Raw genomic sequence first — 25,217 nt, forward strand, 5'->3', positions numbered from 1 at the left:
AGAAAGATCCTAGGCTGGTACGCAAACCGGGGATCTTCTAGCTGTGAGGCACGATGCTAACAACCAAGCCACTGTGCAGCCCCCTTTTTTACACTGCAAGTTAAAATTAGATTAATTTGAATGAAATTTAGGAGTGGCTACCATATCAAAATACAAAAACTGTCATTACATAAATCTGTTGTGAAAATAAATCTGTCATGGTGTATTGAGTTACTCTGAATACTAACAAAGTGACTGAAAAGCCTTGAAGTCAACCTCCTGGTGAATCACATTTTTATTTGTCATGCAGCAGTCATCATATGTTTTAAGTGTGTTTGTGTTGCCTAATGGTGTCATCGCTTCCTTGATAGTCAAAGATCACTGAGAATATGCAAATACATTGATCTAGTCTGAATGCTGCGTAATAGCAGTGAGGTCTGAAGGCTAAATCTAAGGAACAAGGACTCTGTACAGAAAGCATGTATCAGCATTTTAATCACCATAAGGAGCACACCTATATTCATTCAAATATCCAAAGCTTTGACAGTATCAGATAAATGTCTAAAGTGTTTAAGAAATGCAAAATGCTCAGAGGCAGAGGCCCCCTTTGGACTCTATCTGTGTACATGTCTGTCAGTGCAAACACTGTCAGTATCTAACAAACTTTTAAAAAGCACTGATTGGAATATATTGCAACAGGCCATTACACAATGTTCAGATGTAGTTATGTGATCAATCTGCAAAAGAACCAAAAAAACATTTAAAGACTGTGTGTTCTCTCATACTTTACATTGTAATAATAAAACTTGTAAAAACTAAAAAGCTGATAAAAGCTAATCCATGGTTATCGCTCTTTTATTTATTCATTGCATGTGCCTGTCACACACTGAACTGCAGCTCCAATTCAAACAGCAAATCAAGTTCTGCTTGAACCTTTGAATGTTTGTCGAACAAAGTTCATTATTTTCCCAAAATCAAAGTTTGGCAAATGTTTTCTTTGTTTTCATTTTGGGTCGTGGCAGGACAACAGCAAGCATCTCGCTGTTTATAGAGCTACTGCAGTGTAAGTACTGAAACTCTGATTACTTTTACTGCAAAAAAATAGCAATAATCTCATTTAAAACAATGCATGTAGTCAAAGTGTGTGGAGTTCAATAAATACTTTAAATTTATGTAAAACTGATCAAAGCTGTCCAACATTTTGGAATATATTTTTTCAATTCTTTCAAAACTGGAAAAAACTAAAAAAAAAAAAAAAAAAACAGCAATGAAAAAGACCATACCAACACTGAAAGTACAAATCCAGCATTTACATAACAGAGGAATCTTGAGGTGTTGGTTTGTTTCTTGGTCAGTATTATCAGCGGATAAAGTAGTTGATAAGTTTATCATCTTTTTTCACATCTGGAGGGACTTTGTGTTGGGAGCATGCTTTGATCACTCAATGTTCACTACTGAATGTCTATCTGTGACCTAATTCAGACTGGAGCTGATTGATTTCGTATTATCAGCAGAAGTTCAAGAGTATGAACCATTTGCTTTAAATTTCATCTTCTTGTTAGCTCCATCTGTGGATCCAAGTTTTTACCCTGATCTCAAAGTCAACACAAGCCCCTATAGGCTAAACCTAACAGTAAATCACAAAAAATATGGTCATTCTTTGTAAATAAATGGCTTATTAGCCCGTTAAAGAGCAACACAAGAAACAGGCCTTGATGTGAGCGCTGCTCCTAATGATTTAAATCAGAAGTAGGAAAGTATTATAAAAGCAGAAAATTTGATAGGACGTTCTTTAATCAGTCAGTGATCCAAAATTCTGCAATCACTTCCATAAAATGTGCCTTTAACACAAGGAGAAGAAGACATTTTTGACACAGTTTATCACTATTCTAAGCCTGCTCTTGATCTATAAGTATCTTTGCAAACCTTTTGCCTTTGTCCCTCCACACAGGAAGGTGGGGTGGACTTTGAGCGTTCGAAGCTCTGTCTGTGCCTCCCAGTCCTTCCACTGAGCCCAGCTGAGGGTATAAAAGCCTCCAGCTGAGGCTGCGAAATCAGTCTCATCCGAGTACTCGCCAACCCCAAAGGAGAGAGCTTCAACGAGCCCATCATGGGGGACTCAAAGCTCTGCCTTTTGCTGCTCCTCAGCACATCTGCCTTGACTTGTGAGTAGTTCTTAAAGTCTTTGCTATTAAGAAAATTCCTTCAAAGCTGATTCAACACTGTAACGGCTTTTATTAGTATGACTTCACCACTGCTTCACTGCACATTTTGTAAATTGTGCTAAATTTCTTTAAAGGCATGTAGCGCATATTGTTAGCAGTTAAAAGCCAAAATGGCACACTTTTGAAAAGAATTTGTTTTTTGTAGTTTTGAAATACACAAAAATATCAAAAAATTACAAAAACAATCAATAATTTTGTGATGCATTGTGTGTTTATAATAACAATTAAAGCATTCTATTCTGGCCTGTGACCAGTTCAAATGTAAAATGACATCAAATACCCAGAACTGCAATTTTTTTAAGAAAAAGAATATTTTTGACCAAAAAAAATGCTGTTACATTTATAAAATTTGTTATAATTTTACAGATATTGCCTCTCTATCTCATAGATTAAATTGTTTGGGATTTTTTTTCCTTCTAGCTTCATCAGAGACAGGCAACTGTTTCACTGCATATTTTGCAAATTTTACTAAATTTCTTTAAAAGCATGCGTATTGCAAGGAGTTAAATGCCACAATTGCACACATTGTAAAAAAATCACTTTTTTTCTATTATTGTATAACAACAATATATTTAAAAGTAATCTGTGACCATGTCTAATGTCAAAATGTAAAATAACAATAAAAATGTGTCCCTGCAAATAACCCTAAAATGTCATTTTAAAGAAAATTCAGAGTTTTTTTGCACACAAACTTTTAAAATGAACGTGCAAATTTTACCTAATTTTAACAATTCTTTCTATCCAATACATGAAATTGTCTATTTATCTTCTAGCTTTACTGGGGGAAGCCCACTGTTTCAAAGCAAATTCTGCAACCTGAGACTGAATTTCTTTAAACGCGTGTAACTGTGGATGATAATAACCTTCAAGCATGTATGGATGTATCTGAAGTGAACATTACCCAAGCTACAATAATAATCATCACCTTGCGCCTATGGATGTGTTTAGTTAAAGCAGATTTTACTTTTTTTACCAGGTGTTTTTCCAGTTGCATTGCATTTACTGTAAACTAAATGATTCTTTTTTTCTAAACAGTTGCCCAAGATGATCAGCCTACCTGCCTGTGTAAGTTGCTACTTTCTGCGCTCATCCTCACCTTAACAAGTTTAATTTTAGCGTTCACATCCAGTGTCCATATTTGCAATAGTTACATGGGACTGATTAGATGATAATTTCCTCTCATCTTTCTGTTGTAGTGGCCCAAAGGTACAAAACCCTGCACAAGTACGAATACCAATATGAAGCCGAATCTCTGAATGCTATCAACGGAGCCTCACCGCTCAAGAATGGACCCAAGGCTTCTTGCAAGGTACGAGAAACCAAACTTTGGAAAAAATAAAAAACAAAAAACTTGTAGTGCTCATATTTTAAAATGATCATGAGATTTCATCTTTGCATCTCATGTATGTGAGTAAAAGAAAGAAATCACATTTATTGTCTCTCACAGGTTGAAATCGAAGTGCCTCAGACGTGTAGCTTCATCATCCGCACCACTGGCTGCCAGCTGAACGAGGTGGTCGATGTGGACGCAGAGGGCAACCCTGTGTTCGGTCCTGCACCCAGCTCTGACACCTTTGCTGCTGAAATGGAGAGGTATGGCACTGATATTCCAAAAACAACTATATTTATATTTGGTGCATTCGTAAAACTAACTGAAATACTCATTTTCTTTCAGGTATCCTCTGAAGGTCATGGTTGAGGGTGAATACGATGTGAAACTGTATCCCGAAAATGGTGAGACAACAACTGTCCTGAACTTTAAGAGGGGTATCGTGTCTGCCCTGGCTGTGCCTCTGGTGGAAGAAAAGAAGAACAAGAGAATGGTGCATAGGTTTACTTAATAGTACCTTCAAACCATATTATATGGTATTTACAAAAAGAAGCTTGATAAGATACACCACATGTATGTATTAATTTCCACTAATCAGCTTTAAAATCTTCATTTTAGCCCACTATCCACGGCAAGTGCAAGACCTACTACACCATCAACGCCAGAGAGGACATTGCAACCGACATCAGCCTGGAGAGAGATCTGTCCAGATGTGACAAGTTTAACCCAATTAGACATCACACCAGCCCTCTGGCACTTATCTCTGGCATGGTAAGATACTCCATAGACATGGTATGCAACATGAACGTTCTGGACAAAACACCAGAATTTACCGAGAACCCTCTTCATAGGGTAATCAACATCAGCTACCTCTGCTGTGTCATATAGGATTTACATTTTTATTTGCAAGAGGATCAAATTGGAGCTGCAGTTCTAAAGGAATTGCTGGATAATTTTTAGCTATAATAGCTGTGTAACTGCCTTGTGACAGACTGGCGACCTGTCCAGGGTGTCCCCTGCTTTCGCCCGAGTCAGCTGGGATAGGCTCCAGCACCCCCCGCGACCCTAGTGAGGATAAAGCGGTGTATAGAGAATGGATGGATAGATAGCCGTGTAACCATTTAATTTGATGACTGTTTTAATCTAATGTTCAAGAAATATTTGAAGGATATTTCTCATTTCAAATAAAGTTCCTATAGCTTTAAAAATGTTCCAGTTGAAGCATTCAGAGGATGTTGTCGAGGTCATCAGATTATGTGACATGATAACAAAAAATTTAAGAAATGATGATTGAGAACATCTCAAGAACATCCTTTGTTTCAGGCTAACAAAAGATGTTCTCAAAGCAACATTTTCCAAATCTTTAAAGCGGCCCAACATCTTTAGGATGTCTTTAGAGAACTTTTTTCTGCCTCTTAAGAAGAACTTTCTCGGAGCAAAACTTTCCCAAACTACTTTCAGAACAAAAACAAAGTCTAGCTGGGGAAATAGTATTTAAGAAGCAGATGAAGGGAAAAGTTACGGGGGAAGAAAAACTTTACCTGCATAATTTAAAATAATCCTCCATGCTAACATTATCTTCTGTATCTTTTCAGCACTACCCTCTTTCTAAGATGATCAGAAGCTCCCAAACCTGCAACTACAAGTTTGACAATGAGAAGAAACACATGACCTCTGGCTCCTGCACTGAGAACCACATCCTCATCCCCTTCTCACACAAGTACGTCAAACCTTTTACTAGACTCTACAAATGGCTCTGTTATGCAAGTGTATGTACTGATATATATAATGGGCAACTGATCTACAGTATTATAAACCTGTTTTTTTTTCCACCTACAGGGGACAGTATGGAGTTACCAACATTGGAAAGCAAGAGCTGACTCTGGTTCAGGTTGCTCCTCACAATGACAGAGTCTTCGACCACAGTAAGCCCTTTGTTTAAGCTACACATGTTTGATTGGAGTTTCCAAATAAAGTTGTCACTCACCGATAATAACCTTGTTGTTTGCATATTATAGGTGATATCATGAAGGAGCTTCACATGGATGCTGTTGAGGACAAGAGTGTTGTCCAGGATAAAGATGCAGCTCTGACTCTCCTGAGAGAACTGGCCACTCTGCCCGAGACCAACGGCGACAGGAGGGCCCACCTCTTCCAAAAGCTGGTCTCCATGGTCCGTGCAATGAAGACCGAGACCCTGACTCCTGCCATTCCTGAGGCTCTGGAAGTGTCCCGTGTCCTGACCTACCAGGTTCTGGCTCAGTGTGGAACCCCTGAGTGCAGCAGCGCCATCATGCACATCCTGAGAACCTTCGACACCGCCTCGCTCGAGGTTGATGCTGCAGTTTTCGCGATGGGAATCATGTCCAACCCCTCTGCCCTCCTGATCCATGACTTGCTGGAGATGGCCAAATACAAGAGCAGCAAGCCCATCATGTATGCCCTCAGCAATGTTGTCAAGAGGTAAGTTAACCAGACTTCATTCTAGGTAGAATTTCTCAATTATACTATAGCTAGGAGTGTTTCCCCGTTGCGTAAAAATAAATTACACGGGCTTTATTTTGAAGCTTTTTTTAAAACTTTTTCTAACAGGTTTTACAAACAGGAAGGAAAACTGATCCCTGAGATTTACTCCGTTGCTGAATTCATGGCTGCCCAGCTGGGTGACTGCACTGGAGACAAGGATAACACTTTCATGACACTGAGGGTAGGCATCTCAACCAACAGGACAGTCACATCAGAAATTAGTGAACTTTTGTCTACAACCAAGATCTATCAGGATTTTCTATCCACAGTAGAGTCTATGTAATACCAGTACTTTTGATTATCTCTATTTTCTATTTATGAAACAATCTAAGTCATATGTATTTCTACATATAGGACAACCCTGTCCAATAATATTGTTTTCTACATTTGGAAGATGCAATATCTGAATTTCCCATATGGAAGAATCTGTACAATAGCAACAGTACTTATGTGTAGTTCTTATTGAGTTTTTTTGTTTCTCTACTGATTTCCATACTTTTTTGCACTATTCCCTTAGCTGCAGTAATACTGCACAATTCCTCACTATGGGAATAATAAAAACCTGTCCAATACTATCTTCAATTTTGTGCTCAGTATAAAAATTGAAGTTGTCCAACAATCCCTAAAAGACTGTCAATACCTGAAACTGGTGTTGGCTTAGGCAGGATCAAATATTTTAAAGGAATAGGCTCCTGGTCCTAAATACAAGAACATCAAGATTGTAATCCAACATTTGAAGGCTTTTTAGCAAAATTTAACAAGATAGGGTTGCACTTGTTTGTTTTTGAATTTGTTTATTTGACAAATTTGTATAAATGCATATTTAATTGAATCCTGAAGTACAATCAAAATCATTTGAAGCATATAACAGATATTATATTTAAAATGACAAAAAGTATGATATATAGGTAAAGGAAGGGCCCTTCAATGTTTAAAATGGTCAGTGGCAAAGTAAAAGTTGATCTCACTTGATGACCATCCAATACAGTTTAGAGTTTAGATTCTGCTGAATGAGGAAGTTGATGCCTTTTCTTTACATCTTAGGTTATTGGAAACATGGCTCCAGCTGTGATTCCTGCTGGTCCTGCACTCAGAGGTGCTGTGATGCAGTGTATGAACCAACCTGCAGCTTCTCCAGCTGTGCAGCAGGCTGCCATCCAAGTGTTCAGGCTGACTCCCGTCCCTGAGGAGGCAAGTCAAACAATCAGTCTGACAGATTGTTGACATCACTATTTCCACTATATGCTCATCTTAATGATGTCTTTTGGTCACAGGTGAGGGGCGTCTTTATGCAGGTTCTCTTGGATAGCACAAGCCCCGTGCAAAAACGCATTGCTGCATATCTGGTCCTCATGAAGGACCCTCGCCCAAGTGAACTGACCCAGCTGGCTAATGTCTTGCCCCGTGAGCAGGACCAACAAGTCAAGAGCTTTGTCATCTCCCACATCACCAACATTTTGTCCTCAAGCGGGCCTGAGACCCAGGAGTAAGTGCAGACAAGCACTGCTAAATGATGTGTATGTGTCCTGATATAATCTCCACCAGTAGTTCAAATGTGTTTTCTTCTTTTCTACAGACTCAGACAGAAGATCCGTGATGCCCTGCAGGATAATGAGATTGGAACCATTATGGATCCCACCAAGTTCTCTCGCAACTACAAGATTGGATCCTTGGAGGGCAACATGATCTTTGAGGACACCAGCTACCTGCCCAAGGAGCTCATGCTTGAAATGACACTGAAGGCATTTGGCTTTGACATCGACATGATGGAGGTACACTTTTGGAGTTGTTTCATATAAACTTTGCAGTGAGGCATTTTTTTTCAGTGAGTTAACAGTAAAAAAATGTATCGCCTTTGCAGATTGGCATGGAGGGCAAAGGATTTGAGCCAACAGTGGATGCTCTGTTTGGAGAGAATGGATTCTTCCCTGACACTGCCCTGAAGACGATGTACTTTGTCTCTGACAACATGCCCCGGAGAGTCAATGAGATCCTGAGGGACCTCATACCTTCTCTGAGGAAGAAACAGGTATCAAGAATAATCTGCCAATATGTATGAAAGTCAATTTCTCCATCAGGGAAACATTTTAAATAGATTGTGCTTATCCATATTTAGGCCTCCCAAAACCTGCTGAGGGAGATCGGACACAACCTCAACAAACTGGTGAGGGAAGTGAAGTCTGCTGAGTCTCCAGAGGCAATGGTTTATCTGAGACTTCTGGGAAATGAGCTGGGTTATCTAAGGACCAATGAAATGGAGGAGATGGCCTATTCTGCTGCCATGATGATCGACAGCATGCTTAAGATGTTCCCAGCTGATGTAAGGATAAATTGTTTGTTAATGACAAGAAAACAGTGCATTAATGTAGAAATTCCATGTTTACAATTTAAATGTCATGTTTGTTCTCTTCAGCTGATGAAGGCACTGATGACTAAGGCTGACAACACAATCTTTGCCCACTACATCTTCATGGACAATGAGTTCTTCCTGCCGACTGTCACTGGTGTGCCTCTGAGGGTTTCACTGTCTGGTACTTTCACCCCTGGTATCAAGGGTGGACTTAAGATTGCTCGTGACATGGTAATTATACACAATGAAAAATGGCCCCTCCAGTGTTTTTTAAATGCATCACTGTAACTGTCTGCCTTTCTCCTGTCTTTCCCTGCAGAGCGAAGTGACCTTCATGCCCTCCGCTGGCATTGAATTTGTGACTCGCATTGGCTCCCACATCCCAGAATATGTCAATTCTGGATTAGAAATGCACACCAACATGTTCCATGAGAGCGGTCTCAATGCCAAATTGTCCGTGAAAAGTGGTCACTTTAAACTGACCATCCCTGCTCCAAGTGACCCAACTAAGCTCATCAAAGTGACGTAAGCCAAAGTATACCTTGAAGAACTTAAGTAATCGTCTCAAAATTAAATGTAAAGAAAGAAGAAACTGACAGAAGCTACTTTGTAAGCCTGGTTGTCATGCAAACATTACCTTAGCTTGAAGTATGAGAAGGGAATGGAGAACAAAGCTGGTATAGATTCACAGTGTTTTTTTCTAGGTTTAATTTTTTTTGTCTTTTTAAATCATGACCAAAGCTACATTTTTACCTTGCTTGATAACTTTACATTTACAATATAGAAACAACCTTGTGGCAGTGACTGGGTCAGAAGTGAAGACCATCCCTCCTATGGTGATGGACAAGGTTGATGTTCGTGAGTGCACTCCAGTCTTCGCTGGAATGAAATACTGCTCTGAACTGCAGTACACTGATGCTTTCTCTCAGGAGACCGCCCCATTCTTCCCCTTCACCGGAGACAGCAAGTGAGCAAGACTCTCTGAACCACAAGCAGATAAGTCTCTTTAAAATGAATTATTTAAGAAGGTTTGCTAATCAATTGAATTACGTAAACAGATTGGCTGTGGAGTTCCATCCTACTGGTGAAGTCACTGAGTACACAGCCACTGTTGAATACAAGCTGCTCAAGGAGGGAGACGAGGGCCGGCAGAAGGTTGACTCTGTGAACTTTATTCTGAGGGCTGAGGGTAATGTCTTTTTTTTCATAAAACAACAGCCTCAATTTTGAGAAGTTTTATAAGAGTTGTTTAACATTACTCTTTTCGTTGGTCAACAACAGGTGCAGATCCCACTGAAGCCAGAGCAGTCGTGAAATACAACAGAAAGAAGAATGCAATCACAGCCGACATCCAGATCCCTGACTACGATGTGGAGGCTGGTCTTAGGTTGGGTGTTGTTGATGGAAACACCAAGGGCAAAGGAACCCACTCCATCTCTCTCGACTTCATCAACAAGAACATCCCTGTGCTCTCTCTGGTTGGCCGTGCCAAGTAAGAAAGGAACTAAAAACCCTCCTTAAATAACACTATAGTTGCCCCTTTGAGCCACAGTAAGCTGACTAACTGGTTCATCTTTCAGTCTGAAGGCCATGAAGGAAGGTATGCTGCAAGTTCAGCTTCTGGTCCCCTCAATCAATGCTGATGCCACTGTCACCGCTAACATGAAACGAGATGCAGAGCTGGAACTGGAAGTGAAGAGCGACATCAAGTTCCAGGATATGAGATCTGAGCAGGAAATTGATATGAAATATGGTAAGGTCCTTTTCCACTGACTTTTTTTCCAAAATTTTCCATAGCAGCTAATTTAATTGATATTTGTTTTGTAGACAGGCACCTATAAATTTGGGCCACAGGCTATATTCAGAAACATATCATGTCACTGCAAAAATACTGATTTACGATTGGTGCCCAAAAATATGAGGCCCAATCACATGGCATTGTTGACCATTTAATGTCAGTTCAGTCTGAGGGGGCAGTTAGTGAGACAGAATGAAAATGCTGATTAGTGTGGCTAGCCATGGGCAGGATACAGTGCAACAGTAAAACCCCCTATGTTGTCTGAGAGAAAATGTTAAATTTAACTCTGTGTAGAATAAATTTACTCCTGGTTCATATTCAACCTGGGGTTTAGAGAAATATTTCCTCATGTCTTTGCATTTACTTTGGCTTCCTCTATTGTTTCAGATGGCAACAAGATTGAGGTTGAGGTCAAGTCTGACATGAACACTAAAACAACCGTCATTTTCACTGATTTTGTCGAGACTTACGGCAACGATTTTCTTGACATGCAAGTGGGTCAGACAGACATGAAAGTCCGACATATCTTCAAGAAATTTGTGGAGGTATAAATCTTTGCTCAGTTTCTGAGATTTTCTTGGTTTAAAAAAAAGAAAAAGTTAACTCTACATGAAACACCACTTTTCTGTTTCTAGGCAGCAAACAATTACATGGAGAAGTATGGTGCTGATTATCCTTACATTCAGAACTTCAGAGTGCCTGACATGCCTGAGATTTCCCTGCCAGACACACTTTTCCTGAATGCGTAAGTGTGAAGATTTCAATAGTAAATGATAAAAATTTTCTTAAAAATTGCCCAAATCATGTATTGTACTTTTGTCTTTTTCACAGTGAGGCCAAAGGTGTCTACCACTTCAATGAGGATCGCATCACAATTCCTATCCCTGTCCCACTTGGAGGAAAGTCAACAGAAGATCTTAAATTCCCCCCAGCTTTGACCACTCCCAGCCTGTCTCTTCCCCAGTTTGGACTGGAAATCGTCTCCATGGAAATTCCCATCCCAGAGTTTATTGTTCCCGAGAGCTTCACTCTGTCCATTCCTCGCTTTGGAAAAGCTGAGGTTTCAACGGTGATGAAAAGCAATCTGTATGACATGGAGGCCTCAATGGCTGTTGGCAAAGATGTTGTGGAAACACCCAGCTACTCAGCTAAGTTCGATGTGACAGGAACCTCCCCAATTGAGATCCTCTCCGTGAAGATGGAAGGTTAGTGAAAATAATTAATAAACCTTTTGCAGCATCATAATTCTTCACATACAGTTAACACCATGTAGTTCTCTCTTGGCAGTACAATTTTCAGTCACAGTTTTCTATTATCACTCATGTGAAACAATGTGATGTAATTTCTGTTACAATGTTGACGTAATTTCTAATCATTAACTACACAGAATTATTGGTATATTTCTGCTGTATATAGGTATACAGCATACAGGCAAATGAATCTCAAAAGTTTGCTGCAAGGGAATCATACTATGATGTTACTAGTTATAAATGTTGTTCTCCCTTTTTTCATATTTAGGCTCTGGAATGTTGGCCTCCATTGATTCGATGAAAGCACAGCTGAAAACCTCTTTGACCCATAAGTTCATTGAAGCCACTTTTAGTATCACTGAGGATGCAACCATCACAGATAAAATCAATTTGAAATCTAGCAGCAAGATGGAAGCCAAAAGCCCACTTGGTCTCAATGTTGTCCTTGAGCACAATGGCATGTTTGGAATCAACACTGAAGAAATGTCTGCTAACAACAACTTTGAGGGGAAGATTGCAGCTGGACCCATCTATGGCAAGACCACTTCAGTTCAGTCATTAAATATCTTCCCATTCAGACCAGAAGCAAAGTTTGATTCTACTGTTCAGTTAGACTCCACCTTTGTTAAGACCCAGAACCAAATTGCTGCAACACTTCTCAATGGTGAATTCTTAGCTGTGTCTAACACTAATGCCTTTGAAGACACCTTCACTCATGTTGCTGACGTTTCCTTCAAAGACAGCAAGCTGTCACTGAAATGTGATGCAAATGCCTTTGCTTTTGGTATGAAGATCCGCAACCAAGCGGAAGCATCTGCTGGTGCCGGTGAAATGGCCATGAAGATGGAAACAAATGCAGACCACTCTGACAACCGTGTTTACTCTCTGCTGACTGCTTCTCTTGATGTCAATGGTCTGGCTGTCAACAGCGATGCCAGTGTCAATCTTCTTGAGAACGAGGCTACTCACAAGGCTTCTCTGAAAATGAACAAGGATGGTTTGACCACAAGTGGAACAACTACCCTCCAGAGCCCCCTGTCCTTTGAGAACACCTTTGATGCTGGGCTTGATTCTACAAGGGCATCTCTGTCCATTAACAACAAGGCAGCAGTTGGTGATATGAAGGTTGACAATGCCAACACTCTGATCATTACTCTCTCTAGCCTTGACTTCACCTCAAAGGCTGAAGCCACTGCAAGTGAGTATGCCTCTTACACTCATGATGTCACCTTTGACCTGAAACCCTACAGTGCCTCTGCAAATGTTAACAACAACCTCAAACTTCTGAATGCCAACTTCATTAATGAGGCACAACTGCAGGCAGAGCTTTACAAGATGGACCTGACTGGAAGCCTGAAGGCCATCTACGGTGAGGAAGAGATCAAGCACACCTATCAGGTCAGTTATGCCGATATGAGCGGCAACGCAAAGTGCAGCACCACTGGAAAACTCTTTGGGACTCATTTGAGCCACAACACTGAACTCGAAGTTATTGGTCTGGCAGCTAGGATCAGCAATGACGCTCGCTTCAACTCACAGCCAGTGCGCTTTGACCACACCATCCGTTGCAGCATTGTTCCTTTCGATTTCAATCTTGACGCTATCTTCAATGCTGATGGAGACATGACCATGTATGGAAAGCACAGTGCCCAGCTCTATGGCAAGTTCCTTGTGAAAGCACAGCCTCTGGCTTTTGCCAGCTCACATGAATGCAGAGCATCAGTGAACCAGCAGCTGAACAATGGTTTGTCTCTTGAGACCACAGTTGACAACAAGATGGACACTGTTTTGTCACTCCAAGAGCAGAAGACCAGTTTTAGAATGAAGTCTAAATTGAATGAGCATGCCTTTAATCAGGACATAAGCATTTACAACACTGCTGAGGGAACTGGAATTGAGGCTTCTGGTACCATCTTAACAAACATCATCAACTCAGTCTCTGCAGACAACCAGGAGTTTGCCATCTCTGGCTTCTTAAAGTATGACAAGAACAGAGACTATCATATAATTCAGCTCCCTCTGATTGAAATTCTGCCTGCCTTCTTAGAAAACATCAAAGGATTTGTTGTGCATTTAGCAGAGGCACTGCAAGACTACATCAACAATGATGAGGTCAGGGCTAAACTTGAAGCTCTTCCTGAGCAGATTAGTGACTTTGTTGCTCAAATGAATATTGAAGAAAAGGCAATCCAACTACTGCAGTCTTTCACTGATTTAACCCAAAACTATGTCATCTCCATGGAAGACGTGGAAGCCTCTTTGAGAAACTTGAAGATTACAGTTGAGAAACTTCTGGCTGATCTCACTGTTTACCTCCAGAACTTTGTTAGTATGATGAAGGAGACTATCCTTAGTGGAAATTTCCCAGAGCGCTTTGCTCAGCAGATCCAGGACATGCTGAATGCCATTGATGAGGAGTTTGACATCAAGGGTATGCTTGTGTATGTGATTGACACCATAAGAGACATGGTCCATGAGATTGACCTGGACAAACTAAAGGACAGCAGTATTGCATTCCTGTATGATATTGATACCAAGTATGAAATCAAGACGAATCTGAAGGATTTTATGAATTTTATTAGAGAAATGATTGAGAGATTTGACTTGGCAGAGTTTGTTAGTGATTTGGTGAGATTCATTTCACATGAAATGAACCATTCCATTAGGAACCTTGTCAGTCGGATGCCTACAAAGATCCTCAGTGAAGCAATAGACAAAACTCTGGAAATTATTCAGAATCTCAACATCATTGATACAATCAATGCATTCTATGCCAAGATGAGAGAGTTGATTGTAAAGTTTGAGTTTGACAAAAAGATTCAGTCTATCTTGGAGAAGGCTGTGGAGCTCATTAAACAGTACAGGATTGAGGAAACCATCAGTGCTGGATTCAAAATGGTGAAAGATGCAGACATTCCTTCTAAACTCATGCAAGTCTTCCAGGATGTTATCAACTACTTGAAAATAACTGACGTTAAGGATATAATTCAACATGTGAACAGGTATATTGAAAGTACTGTGCAAAAACTAAATTCACTGGAATATAATGACTTTGTGGATTATAGCAATCAAGTTATTTCTGAGTATACAACTTACGTTAATGAGATGATCAGGACTCTCGAAATTCCCCAGAAACTGCAGGCAACACGAGATTTTGTCAACCTGATTTTGTCCTCTGTTCGTAGCTTTATGGAACACCTGAGAGAAATCAAAGTTGCAGAAATTCTTAAATCTGTAAAGGAAATCAGCAGCCAAGTTGTGTTTGATAACTTCAAGGCACTTGCTCAATTCCTAAAAGAGAAAATTACAAATTTGGATGTCAAAGCTGAAATTTCCTCCTATCTGGAATGTGTGTCAAAATACTACAGAAGGGTAATGTCAGTCTTCAGTGGCATAATCCTCCTTAATCTTGATATCATGAAGAGTGTGGTACCAGACCAAAAAATCATCAGTGAGATTCAGCAGATCATGGAAGGGCTCCTGACTGAGCTTAAGAGAGCTGAAATTATCCTGCCATCCTTCACCATTCCTTTTACAGATCTTGTTGTGCCTTCCATGACATTTACCATGAATAAGCTGCAAGAATTTGAAATCCCAACACAGTTTGACATCCCTGAGTTCACTATCCTGGGCTACACTGTGAAAGCCACCACAGTTTCCGTTGATGATATCAAACAGAAAATAATTGAGCTAATTGATTTTATTCTAAACTTTGAGATCAATATGTATGATGTGGATGCCTTCTTTGGAGAACTGACTTTGGACTATCTTCCTTCCATGCCTGAAATTGCAATCCCTGAGATCACTCTTCCTGAGTTCTCATTCCCCACCATTCCACAAGTTCCTGTAGAAAAGCTTGTGAAGTCTCTTCAGGTTCCTGAGATCAAACTTCCAAGCATTCCAAGTGAGATCATGGTCCCATCCTTTGGTAAACTCTATGGCGAGCTGAAATTTCACACTCCCATCTACACCCTCAAGACAACTGCAGAGCTTCAGAACTCCACTGAGAAACAAACGACACCTCAGTTCACGGGTTTCTTCACCTCCCAGGGCACATCTCCAAGTTTCGAAATTCTCAGTTACAAACTTGAGTCCACTGGTCGCTTTGCAATCGCAAAAAGGAGTCGTATGGTCCTTGCAGAAACTTTGAAGTTTAACCATCAAAGTGTTGGAGTTGAACATCAGGGATCTGTAACAGTCTATGGCCTATCAGCTCAAGCCCAAGCCAAGACTTCAGTTAAGGTTACAACAGCACCTTACACTGCCAACTTTGAGAACACAGCCTATATTGGTATGGTAGGAGGAATGTCAGCTTCTCTTGACACAACTTACAATCATGTCGTGGACCTTCCATTTGCCAGTGTCAGAAGTGAGGCCACAATGACCCAGAAGTCAGTAGCTCGCCAAGATGGCAACACCCTCACTCTAACAGCTGACAATTCAGGCAATGGAAAGATTAATGACCATACTGGCAACCACAACAGCAAGCTGCATTTGTCATTTACCCCCAGCATTTCCACCCTAACTTTCTCTGGTGACACAGACTCTAGCATCCTGAAGATGAAACAGCTTATTGGTGCCGAACTTGGCACCTTTACCTACTTCAAGTTTAATGTCCGCAACGAGGCAGAAGCACCCTTCATCAAGAACAGCCTTCTTGTGGCAAATGGACATGTCAGCCTTCCTGATATGAAGGTTGAACTGAAAGCAAACCATGACACAGAAATGTCTGGTGCAGTCAGCGGAGACCTGTCCAATTCAATCACCTTCAAAGGACACCTACTTGAGTTTGTCTCTGAATTCCAAAACAAGGCAAATGCCAAGGTCAGCATTTTTGAATCTCTAACTGCTAAGATTGAGCTGCAGAATGATTACTCAGCCAGCTTCAGTCTTGACAGCCAACAGATAAACACAATCATCCTGGCTCGCTTAAACCAGTACAAAGCGTTCTGCAACTTCACTCTTGACAATAACGTAAATGAAGCTGGCATCTTTGTTGCCATGGACGGTGAAGCCAATCTGGACTTCCTGAAATACCCTATCAGCATTCCTGAGATTGATCTGCCTTATGTTGACTTCCATACTCCAGCTATCAGTGATCTGAATTTGTATGAGCAGATTGGAATGGAGAACATTTTGACTACCACTGAGCAGACTGTTGATGTGAATGCCAAGATTGTTTACAAGAAAAGCCGTTCTGCCCCACTTGTTGATATGATGGGTCTCGTCCAGATTCCCTCAGTGGGCAACCTGATTACAGAGCTGTCTCTCAAGTCTGCCATCATTAATCTGAATGTCAATGCTGGGATGGATGCCGAAGATGATCTTGTGTTCCGTCTTGGAGCCACCACTGCCTCTGTGTTTGAGAGTCTAAAAGCCAAACTTGATGGCACCACCAGTCTGACCACCAAGAGAGGAATCAAACTGGCCAATTCCCTGTCCCTCGAAAATCCTCACATTAAAGGCACTCATGGCAGCACCATCAGCGTGAGCACTGACACTTGGGAAACTGACATGTCTGTGGCTACTGTTGCAAAGGTCGCTCTGTCAATACTCAACATGGAAGTAAACCAAAATCTGGTTGCAGACACCAAAACCAAAGCAAATGCTGTCTCTGAATTTAATGTGAAGAGTGATTTCAACATTCCTATGATCACAGCTGCTGGAAAGGTTGAGATAAATCATAATCTGAAGATAGAAGGAACTTTTGAGTATGTTTCCATGGACTTCTCCACCAAAGGAAACACGGATGGCAAAGTGTTTGAAGAGTATCTAGTTTTGGGAATCTTGGACAATGAGGCAAATCTATACCTGAACAGGGATGGCCTGCGTTCCACTTCCAAGGTTATTGCTGATGCCAAGCTTAACTCTGGTACAACCAAAGTTATTGGCATGGATGTAAATGAGAATCTGGAAATTGAAGCTTCCCTGAGCCGTGTGTATGCAGTGCTGAAGTATACTGGCAACAATGAGGCAAACGTGTTCAATTTCAATACCAAGGGAAAACATATTGCCCAGGCTACTATTGACTTTGCACCAACCTCTTCCTTGACTGCTGATATTGAGACTGACATGTCTCAGCAAACCAGCCTGGGTGACTTCGCTCTCTATGAGAAGACTGTTGCTGAAGTGACAGGCGCCAAACAGAAGATCTCTACTAATGTTAAGTTTGCCAGCCCAGTGTACACCACAAACATGGTCATTGAGGTGGAGGGCAGTGTTCCTGTCTTCAAAATCATCTATAAGTTGTCTGCTACCAGTCCTATTGTCATCTTGGAATACGACCTGGATGGTGAGTTGATGAAAACCCCCTAAACGTTACTTTCTGGTTTATGTTGCAAGCACTGTTGAACATCAAATCTCACACAATAATTTCTTTCAGCTTTTACTACTACAAACTTTGAGGATGACATTTTCAGTATGAATAACAAGGCTGTCCTGAAACATGCTGACCTGACCATGGGTGTCAACCATGTCATCACTCAAGCTTTTGGGTAATATATTCTGTGTTTTACAGTATGTTAAACAGTTGCTGCTAATATTTACATCTTTCAGCAACTAACTCTTTCTCTTCACATTTTAGGAGCCAAGCTGACGACAGGTAAATATTCAATGTTTCTTGTGCATGTTCATATCTTATCATGCATAAATCAAATTCCTTTGCGTTAAATGACATGCTGAGAAGCAATCACAGATTTTCATTTGAAATCCTCTTTCTCCTCCAGTTCCTCTGCCCATACACTGAATGTGGACATCATCAGTCCTACTTTCACTGATGTGAGCCTTCATTATGCTGCACGCAGAGATGGTACCAGTGCCTCAGTATCTACTCCATCCAGTGGCTTTCTAGGCCTTCACTTCAGTGGTAGAGTCCCATCTCAGATGAGTGCAAGATTCTATGGCCGTTATCCTGTGAGTATTACTACCGTGACCTTTCTGAGATGATGTAAAATTATATTCAGTAATCAAAATATAGCTAAAATTATCTTTTTTTCCTCCTTCATCTAGTCCACTCCAGACGTTGATGTCGACATCTTGGTTGTTAGATCATCTCCTAAGGATGCTGATAAGATGAGCGTGCAGATTAACTACAATATGGAGGCACCCAAAGCAATGCTCTCTGAGCTCAAGATGAAACTCCCCTCCATCTTCTACACATTCACTGCATTTGCTAACAAGTACCACATCACAGATGGCGTGGAGACCGTGAAAGACTTTGTCACTACACAATTCAACGATGCCTATACTGTTGCAATCAATTATGATGATCAATTGAGCCAGCTGTCAGTTTTCTTCAGAAACATCATTGTCCAGTATCAGAAAACTGTTCAGGTCTTCCTGGATGCTGCCATCAAAGTTTTGAGGGAGACCAAGTTTAAACTGCCTGGGTCTGATGAGCTCACCACTCTCCCTGAAGTCCTAAAGCAGTTGACCAGCAGCATTGCCGGTATGCTTGATGCAACCCTCCAAATTATCTTTGACAATATGGAGATTTACTATAACTCTTTTGTTGAGAGCATCAGCAACATGAAAGTGCGCATGCCAGTTGGGGATGCAATCAGTGGAGGACAGATCATTGATCAGGTCAAGTCAGCTTTCAAACAAATCTCTGCTGGACTGGTGGATTTTGTAAAAAATATGGAAAGTCTTGACACAATGCTAGAGAAGATTGGTGAGACTCTGAAAGCAATTGTTGACAAAACTCAAGAGTTTGTTGACTCTATCAAGTCTGACTATTTAGATGCAGTGTTTATGAAGATCAATGAGTTCTATCGTAGCCTTGTAACAGCCATTATGGAAACAACTGAGCTATTCCCCGAAATCAGTACAGAGTCGCTGAGCAGAGCATGTGAGCGTGTCATAAACAGCTTAATCTTTGTAATATTCCAGTTCAATGAAGCTGTTTCTGGTTTTCTGCAACAAGGCTCACATCAAGCTGAAGCCTACATTAAAGTTACAAATGGAAAGCTTGAGATTGACCTTCCATTTCCCTTCCAACAGTGAGGAGCCCTCACAGACTGAAGCCTAAGTCCATATGAAACACTACCACCTGTTCAGAACACATGCTTGGAAATGGTATGGACGTTTAGCTCTTTAACAGTATTTATAGCAATGCATTTAAAGAAACCCCTGTTTTATCATTGTAATTTAGATGGTTTATTGTGTACAAAGATTGAACATTTAACATTTTACTGAAATTCACCTTCCAGCAAAGAGTGTGCAAAGCATCAATAAAGTCCATCAATACAATTCATGGTGTCATGGCGTTTTTTGATTGAAATTTACATCCAAACTTTTTTTCATGGTGTCAAATTAAATACAAGACAACAACAGCTGTACAATTTTAATGTAGCGGTTTGGACCCATGGATATGAATACACTGCTTCTCTGAATGTTTTTTTTCTTTGATTTCTTCACTCAGGTTAGGGTGACCATATTTTGATTAGTAAAAACCAGCAATGAGATACTCAAATGATACTTGAAGGTTCGTCAAAGATGTCTCCTCTGTATGGATAGAAAATTGTTCTATTACCAAAAACTATCTATATATATAGATAGGCTTCTCAGAGGCTACTCGACATGTTTTATTATGACAAGTTTTAAAAATAATGAATGAAATAATGATAGAAATAATGTCTCTTCTGTATTAGAAAAATAAGTTTTAAGAAAACCTCTGTTAGGGGCTGCTCAGTAGGGTAGTGGTTAGCACTTTCGCCTTGCAGCAAGAAGATCCCTGGTTCAAATCCCGGCCTGGGCCCGGGATCTTTCTGCATGGAGTTTGCATGTTCTCCCTGAGCATGTGTGGGTTTTCTCCGGGCACTCCGGCTTCCTCCCACTGTCCAAAAATATGCTGAGGTTAACTGAGTACTCTAAATTGCCCGTAGGTGTGAATGTGAGTGTTCTTGTTCATCTGTGTATGTAGCCCTGCGACAGACTGGCGACCTGTCCAGGGTGTCCCCTGTCTTCGCCTGAGTCAGCTGGTAGGCTCCAGCGACCCTAGTGAGGATAAAGCGGTGTATAGAGAATGGATGGATGGAAAACCTCTGTTATTTTAGCAAGCCAACTTTAACAAAAATACCTCTCACAAATCTATAAAAAAGGAACTAACAAAAAAATCTATACCTTTAGTAATACTTTCATCCTGTTTTTCTTTCTCACCCTCCTTGTTTGCCCATCTATATTTGGCTGTAGAGCTGATCTTACTATGGAAGCACATTTCCGTCACTTGAAAAAAAAAAAGTCACATAGTGAGTCAAAATTATGACTTTGTATCTCACAATTAAGTCATAATTATGACATAGCAAGTCAGAATTATGAGATATTAAGTCCAAATTATGACTTTATATCTCATAATTATGAGATAGCATGTGACTTTTTTTCAAGGGGCAGAAATGGGTTTCCATACTTTCCCAGCAAGTTTTTTGTTGCTTAACAAAAAATATAGTGGCAAATGAAAAAGCAATGAAAACCAGGATATTTTCATCACTTAATTAACAAACAACCAGGGCGGCCAGGACAGGACGCGAAAACAGGACATGTACTGGGAAAACAGGATGTTTGGTCACCTTAACTTAGGTACCAAACATATCTTCAATAGCGAGAATTTAAGAACAATGTAGTTTAACAGCTGGTGGCGGTGCTGCTTCGAATGGTGGTGATTCGCCATTAAACAGGAAGAAGACGAAGAAGAAGCCGTGACTGTAGAAGAAGAAGAAGAATCAGTAGCAGCAGCTGCAGAAGAAGAAGAATGATGGTGGAGTAGAGCTGGGAAGAGAAGCTTGCAGTGTTAGCTTTGTGAATTTGTGGAATTCGCAGGAAGTCAGTTGTGTAGTCGTAGCACAAATGGATATTTCAGTCGTCGAAGGAACAATGACTTCAGCTCAGTGTTTGAGGGACTTTATCAGCGGACGACTGACGGCTGCTGCTGAGGAAATATTTCAGGTCTTTGAAAAAACTGTCCTCCAGTACGAGGAGGAGCTCGCTCGGCAGCGCACACTGTTGGACATCACCTGGAAACCCGAGATAAAGTTACTCCGAATAGGTATGTAGAGCTAGTATTGGGTAGAAACGACCAAACAAATGAATACTGCTCATGTAGGGTCCTAGGAGGGCTTTACGTGACATTTCTTTGTAGCGTCACAAAACTGCTGCAGTTAATTTGCCAGAAAGAAATATCTTAAATGCATCTATTCGTAATTATTTTTGGCCTTATAAAGACAAATTTTATGACCTGTGACACATTTAAATGAAATTATTTCATCATATTCAGTGGTCGGAATTTGCTAAAGTTACTCTGCCAGCTCAACTGTAAACATCTACTGAATTATTATAAACATCTTGTCGTTAAATATCTATCATTATTTTAAATGCTGTCTCTTCCTGACTGATCAAAACTTTTGGAAAGAATTATTAGACATTATTTGTTGTTGGCAATATTTATTATTTGCCATCTTCACTGTAGGGTGTATGAAGACATGCCACAATTATGGTTATATTAACATTATTTTAAGGATAAACATGTTTTTCATCTGATGTCTCATCAAGCCTGTGAATTGGGTTTTAAATTCAGTTATTTATAAAACAAACCTGCACCAAAAATAACACTAGATTAGAATAACAAAAACATGAATCTCTTCACATCATCTCCTGCTATAAGCATAGTGTGAGCATTTATCCTGCTTTTTCGTTATAGCTGACCACAGTGATGATCAGCTCTGATTTAAATTGTAAATCAGCTCCCTGAGTGTTGCGTACACTGAGCATTCGTCACACTTTGAGTCATTTACCGGTGCACCCAAACAATTAATCATATTTCCCCACTTTCTCTTGTATGCGTTGTGCCTTCAGACCTCCCTCAACAACGTGTTTGTAAGGAGGAGGAAGAGGAGGAGGATCTCACTGACCAACAACTTTGTTATCAGGAGGCGAACTCCAGTCTGGCGCAGGAGGAACCAGATCCCCCACGGATTAAAGAGGAACAGGAGGAACTGTGCACCAGCCAGGCAGGAGAGCAGCTTCTACTGAAGGAGGAGACTGATATCATTATGGTTACTCAGACTTATGAGGAAAGTAAATACAGTGAACCAGAACCCGACAGTGAACAGCTCCTTTTTGACAATTCTCCTCTACCTGACAGCCAAACTGAGGAAGGACACAAACTTGTACAGCTAGAGTCGGCTGCAAATTCAGAGCCAAATGACAAACCTCACACAAACGAAAGTCACAGTAATAATGTACATCACTCTCTGTCAGAAAGTCCTGACGCAGGGAAAAATTCTTTTCACTGTGACTTTTGTGGAAAAGCCTTTCAGAAGAAGTCCCAAATGCAGAAACATAGCCGGACTCACACGGGTGAGAAGCTGTACCCCTGCAAAACATGTGGGAGAAGTTTCACTCATAGCACTTCCTTGAAAGTCCACATGCGAATCCACACAAGTGAAAAGCCGTACTCTTGCAAAATATGTGGGAAAAGTTTCAACAATAGCACTTCCCTGACAGTTCACACCAGAGTCCACACAGGTGAGAAGCCTTACACCTGCAAAATGTGTGGGAAAAGTTTCAGTCAAAGTTGCCATTTGACTTCCCACGTAAGAACTCACACAGGTGAGAAGCTGTATTCCTGCCAAACATGTGGAAAAGGCTTCGTCAACAGCGCCGACGTGAAAATCCACATGCGAACCCACACGGGCGAGAAGCCGTATTTTTGCGATATATGCGAGAAAAATTTCATCCACAGTTCTCACCTGAAAGTTCACATGAGAATCCACACAGGTGAGAAGCCGTATTCTTGCAAAACATGTGGAAAGGGATTCAGTAATAGCAATTCCTTGAAAGTCCACATGAGAATCCACACAGGCGAGAAGCCGTATTCATGCAAAGCTTGTGGGAAGAGTTTTAACCAAACTTGTCATCTGACTGCACACATGAGAACTCACACAAGTGACAAGCTGTTTTCTTGCAAAACCTGTGATGAAAGTTTCAGTAACAGTGCCGACCTAAAAGTCCACATGGAAATCCACACGGGTGAGAAGCCGTGTTCCTGTAAAACATGTGGGAAGATATTCAGCTATAGGAGTGACTTGAGAGCCCATATGAGAATCCACACAGGTGAGAAACCATATTCCTGCAAAATATGTGGGAACAATTTTAGATACACAACTTCCTTGAAAGTCCACATGAGAATCCACACAGGTGAGAAGCCATATTCTTGCAAAATTTGTGGGAAAAATTTTGTCCAAAGTTGTCATTTGACTTCCCACATGAGAAACCACACAAGCGAGGAGCTGTCTTCTTGTAAAACATGCGGGGACACTTTCAGTAGTAGCGCTGACCTGGAAGACCACATGAAAATCCGCACAGGTGAACAACTGGACTCTGGCAACACATGAAGGAGAATTTTTAATTATTAGTTTTTTTTGCTGTCCACATGAGAGCTCACTTATATTAGAAGCCTAATATAAGTGAGCGGGGGGGGGGGGGGGGGGGGGGGAATCTGTCTGCAGCACAGCCTTTATGATTTTGTAAAGATTTGGAGAGGTTAAAAATAGAGTTTTCAAATTTAAAACCACCTGGAGACTGCACTTCAACAACTATTGTGTGTATTTATCACGTAACACTGTGTGAGATGGCTCTAAAAATATCTGGATTACATTTGTGTCAGACTGCACACTCAATTCGAGTGTGCCGAATCTTTTAGAAGGGCATTTTACTTTTTCTTTTAACTGTTGTTTCTGTTTTGTTTTTTTTACTTCCACAAATATTTTGGAAAGTGGTATGTTAACTAAAAAATAGATGCAAACATTAACAAGAAATTGGATGTATAATGTTACTGTGGGGCTGCACAGTGACATAGTGGTTAGCACTTTTGCCTTGCAGCAAGAAGATCCTCGGTTCAAATCCCGGACTGGGCCTGGGATCTTTCTGCATGGAGTTTGCATGTTCTCCCTGTGCATGTGTGGGTTTTCTTTGGGCACTTTGCCTTCCTCCCACAGTCCAAAAACTATGCTGAGGTTAATTGGTTACTCTAAATTGTCCGTAGGTGTGAATGTGAGTGTGATTGTTTGTCTGTATATGTAGCCCTATGGCAGACTGTCTAGGGTGTCCCCTGCCTTCGCCCGAGTCAGCTGGGATAGACTCCAGCACCCCCCGAGACCCTAGTGAGGATAAAGCGGTGTATAGAGGATGGATGGATGTTACTGTGGATTTAGGAACTTGCACTTGTTTTTCATCTGTATTTGTTTACCTCCAAAAAGAGTTACGTACACCTAATTGGCTTTTAAATTTCTCCATATTATTCACATTGGATTACTTCACACTGAGGAAATATTAAAAATATGATGCTTTTAAGGCCACTTCTGAAGCATTCCGTTCCTGACCAACAATGTGTTGTACATTTCCTTTGTCAGCTGATAGTTTTCTAGCTATTCCCTCAGGTTTAAAAGGCAGGATATTTCCAAGCATTATTTTTATTTTGCGAATGCAGTTTGTGTGTCACAATCTTTATGCCACAGTGTAAGTAGAAAAAGAAATGTGAAAGCCAGATCATCATTTGTTGTTGAGTCAATATACTTTTTGGACTTTTTGTAACATACTTATGAGATATCATAGTTGACATTTTTGATGTTTTCAGGCCTAAAATCAACATGGCTGCCTATAACCAAACGCCACGTGGCATTTCTAGAGATTCAATTATGCATGGATTGTTGCTGAAACCGAGAAACCCTCTAGTGTCCCTGGCCATCTGATTTTTTTTACTTAT

General features: G+C 40.6%; 2 protein-coding genes across 2 annotated transcripts; both read left to right on the forward strand.

Moving 5' to 3' along the window:
* Positions 1 to 1,000: 1,000 nt before the first annotated feature.
* apobb.1 (apolipoprotein Bb, tandem duplicate 1) lies at positions 1,001 to 19,708 on the forward strand. Its single transcript, XM_051936750.1, has 30 exons — positions 1,001 to 1,042; positions 1,931 to 2,144; positions 3,240 to 3,269; positions 3,401 to 3,513; positions 3,652 to 3,797; positions 3,880 to 4,027; positions 4,153 to 4,305; positions 5,130 to 5,254; positions 5,374 to 5,459; positions 5,553 to 5,997; positions 6,127 to 6,241; positions 7,105 to 7,251; positions 7,335 to 7,546; positions 7,637 to 7,832; positions 7,922 to 8,089; positions 8,177 to 8,380; positions 8,474 to 8,641; positions 8,730 to 8,935; positions 9,195 to 9,377; positions 9,469 to 9,599; positions 9,692 to 9,902; positions 9,991 to 10,163; positions 10,596 to 10,753; positions 10,844 to 10,953; positions 11,040 to 11,413; positions 11,727 to 17,750; positions 17,841 to 17,952; positions 18,042 to 18,059; positions 18,184 to 18,370; positions 18,467 to 19,708. Exons 2-30 carry the CDS (start codon positions 2,090 to 2,092, stop codon positions 19,460 to 19,462), a joined length of 11,394 nt encoding a protein of 3,797 aa, XP_051792710.1. The 5' UTR covers positions 1,001 to 1,042; positions 1,931 to 2,089; the 3' UTR covers positions 19,463 to 19,708.
* Positions 19,709 to 21,149: 1,441 nt separating this feature from the next.
* LOC110948047 (gastrula zinc finger protein XlCGF57.1-like) lies at positions 21,150 to 23,936 on the forward strand. The gene is made up of 2 exons (XM_022189422.2): positions 21,150 to 21,500; positions 22,307 to 23,936. The coding sequence occupies exons 1-2, from the start codon at positions 21,302 to 21,304 to the stop codon at positions 23,845 to 23,847; spliced, it is 1,740 nt and encodes a 579-aa protein (XP_022045114.1). The 5' UTR covers positions 21,150 to 21,301; the 3' UTR covers positions 23,848 to 23,936.
* The last annotated feature ends 1,281 nt before the right edge of the window (positions 23,937 to 25,217 follow it).

The sequence above is a fragment of the Acanthochromis polyacanthus genome, chromosome 16 (assembly GCF_021347895.1).
Source record: "Acanthochromis polyacanthus isolate Apoly-LR-REF ecotype Palm Island chromosome 16, KAUST_Apoly_ChrSc, whole genome shotgun sequence".
NCBI classification, from domain to species: Eukaryota; Metazoa; Chordata; class Actinopteri; family Pomacentridae; genus Acanthochromis; species Acanthochromis polyacanthus.

Coding starts and splice junctions, on each gene's coding strand:
- LOC110948047 (XM_022189422.2), top strand. CDS start 21,302: ATGGATATTTCAGTCGTCGAAGGAACAATGACTTCAGCTCAGTGTTTG. Junction 21,501..22,306: donor GATAAAGTTACTCCGAATAG/GTATGTAGAGCT, acceptor TTGTGCCTTCAG/ACCTCCCTCAACAACGTGTT.
- apobb.1 (XM_051936750.1), top strand. CDS start 2,090: ATGGGGGACTCAAAGCTCTGCCTTTTGCTGCTCCTCAGCACATCTGCC. Junction 6,242..7,104: donor ACACTTTCATGACACTGAGG/GTAGGCATCTCA, acceptor TTTACATCTTAG/GTTATTGGAAACATGGCTCC. Junction 9,378..9,468: donor CCCTTCACCGGAGACAGCAA/GTGAGCAAGACT, acceptor TTACGTAAACAG/ATTGGCTGTGGAGTTCCATC.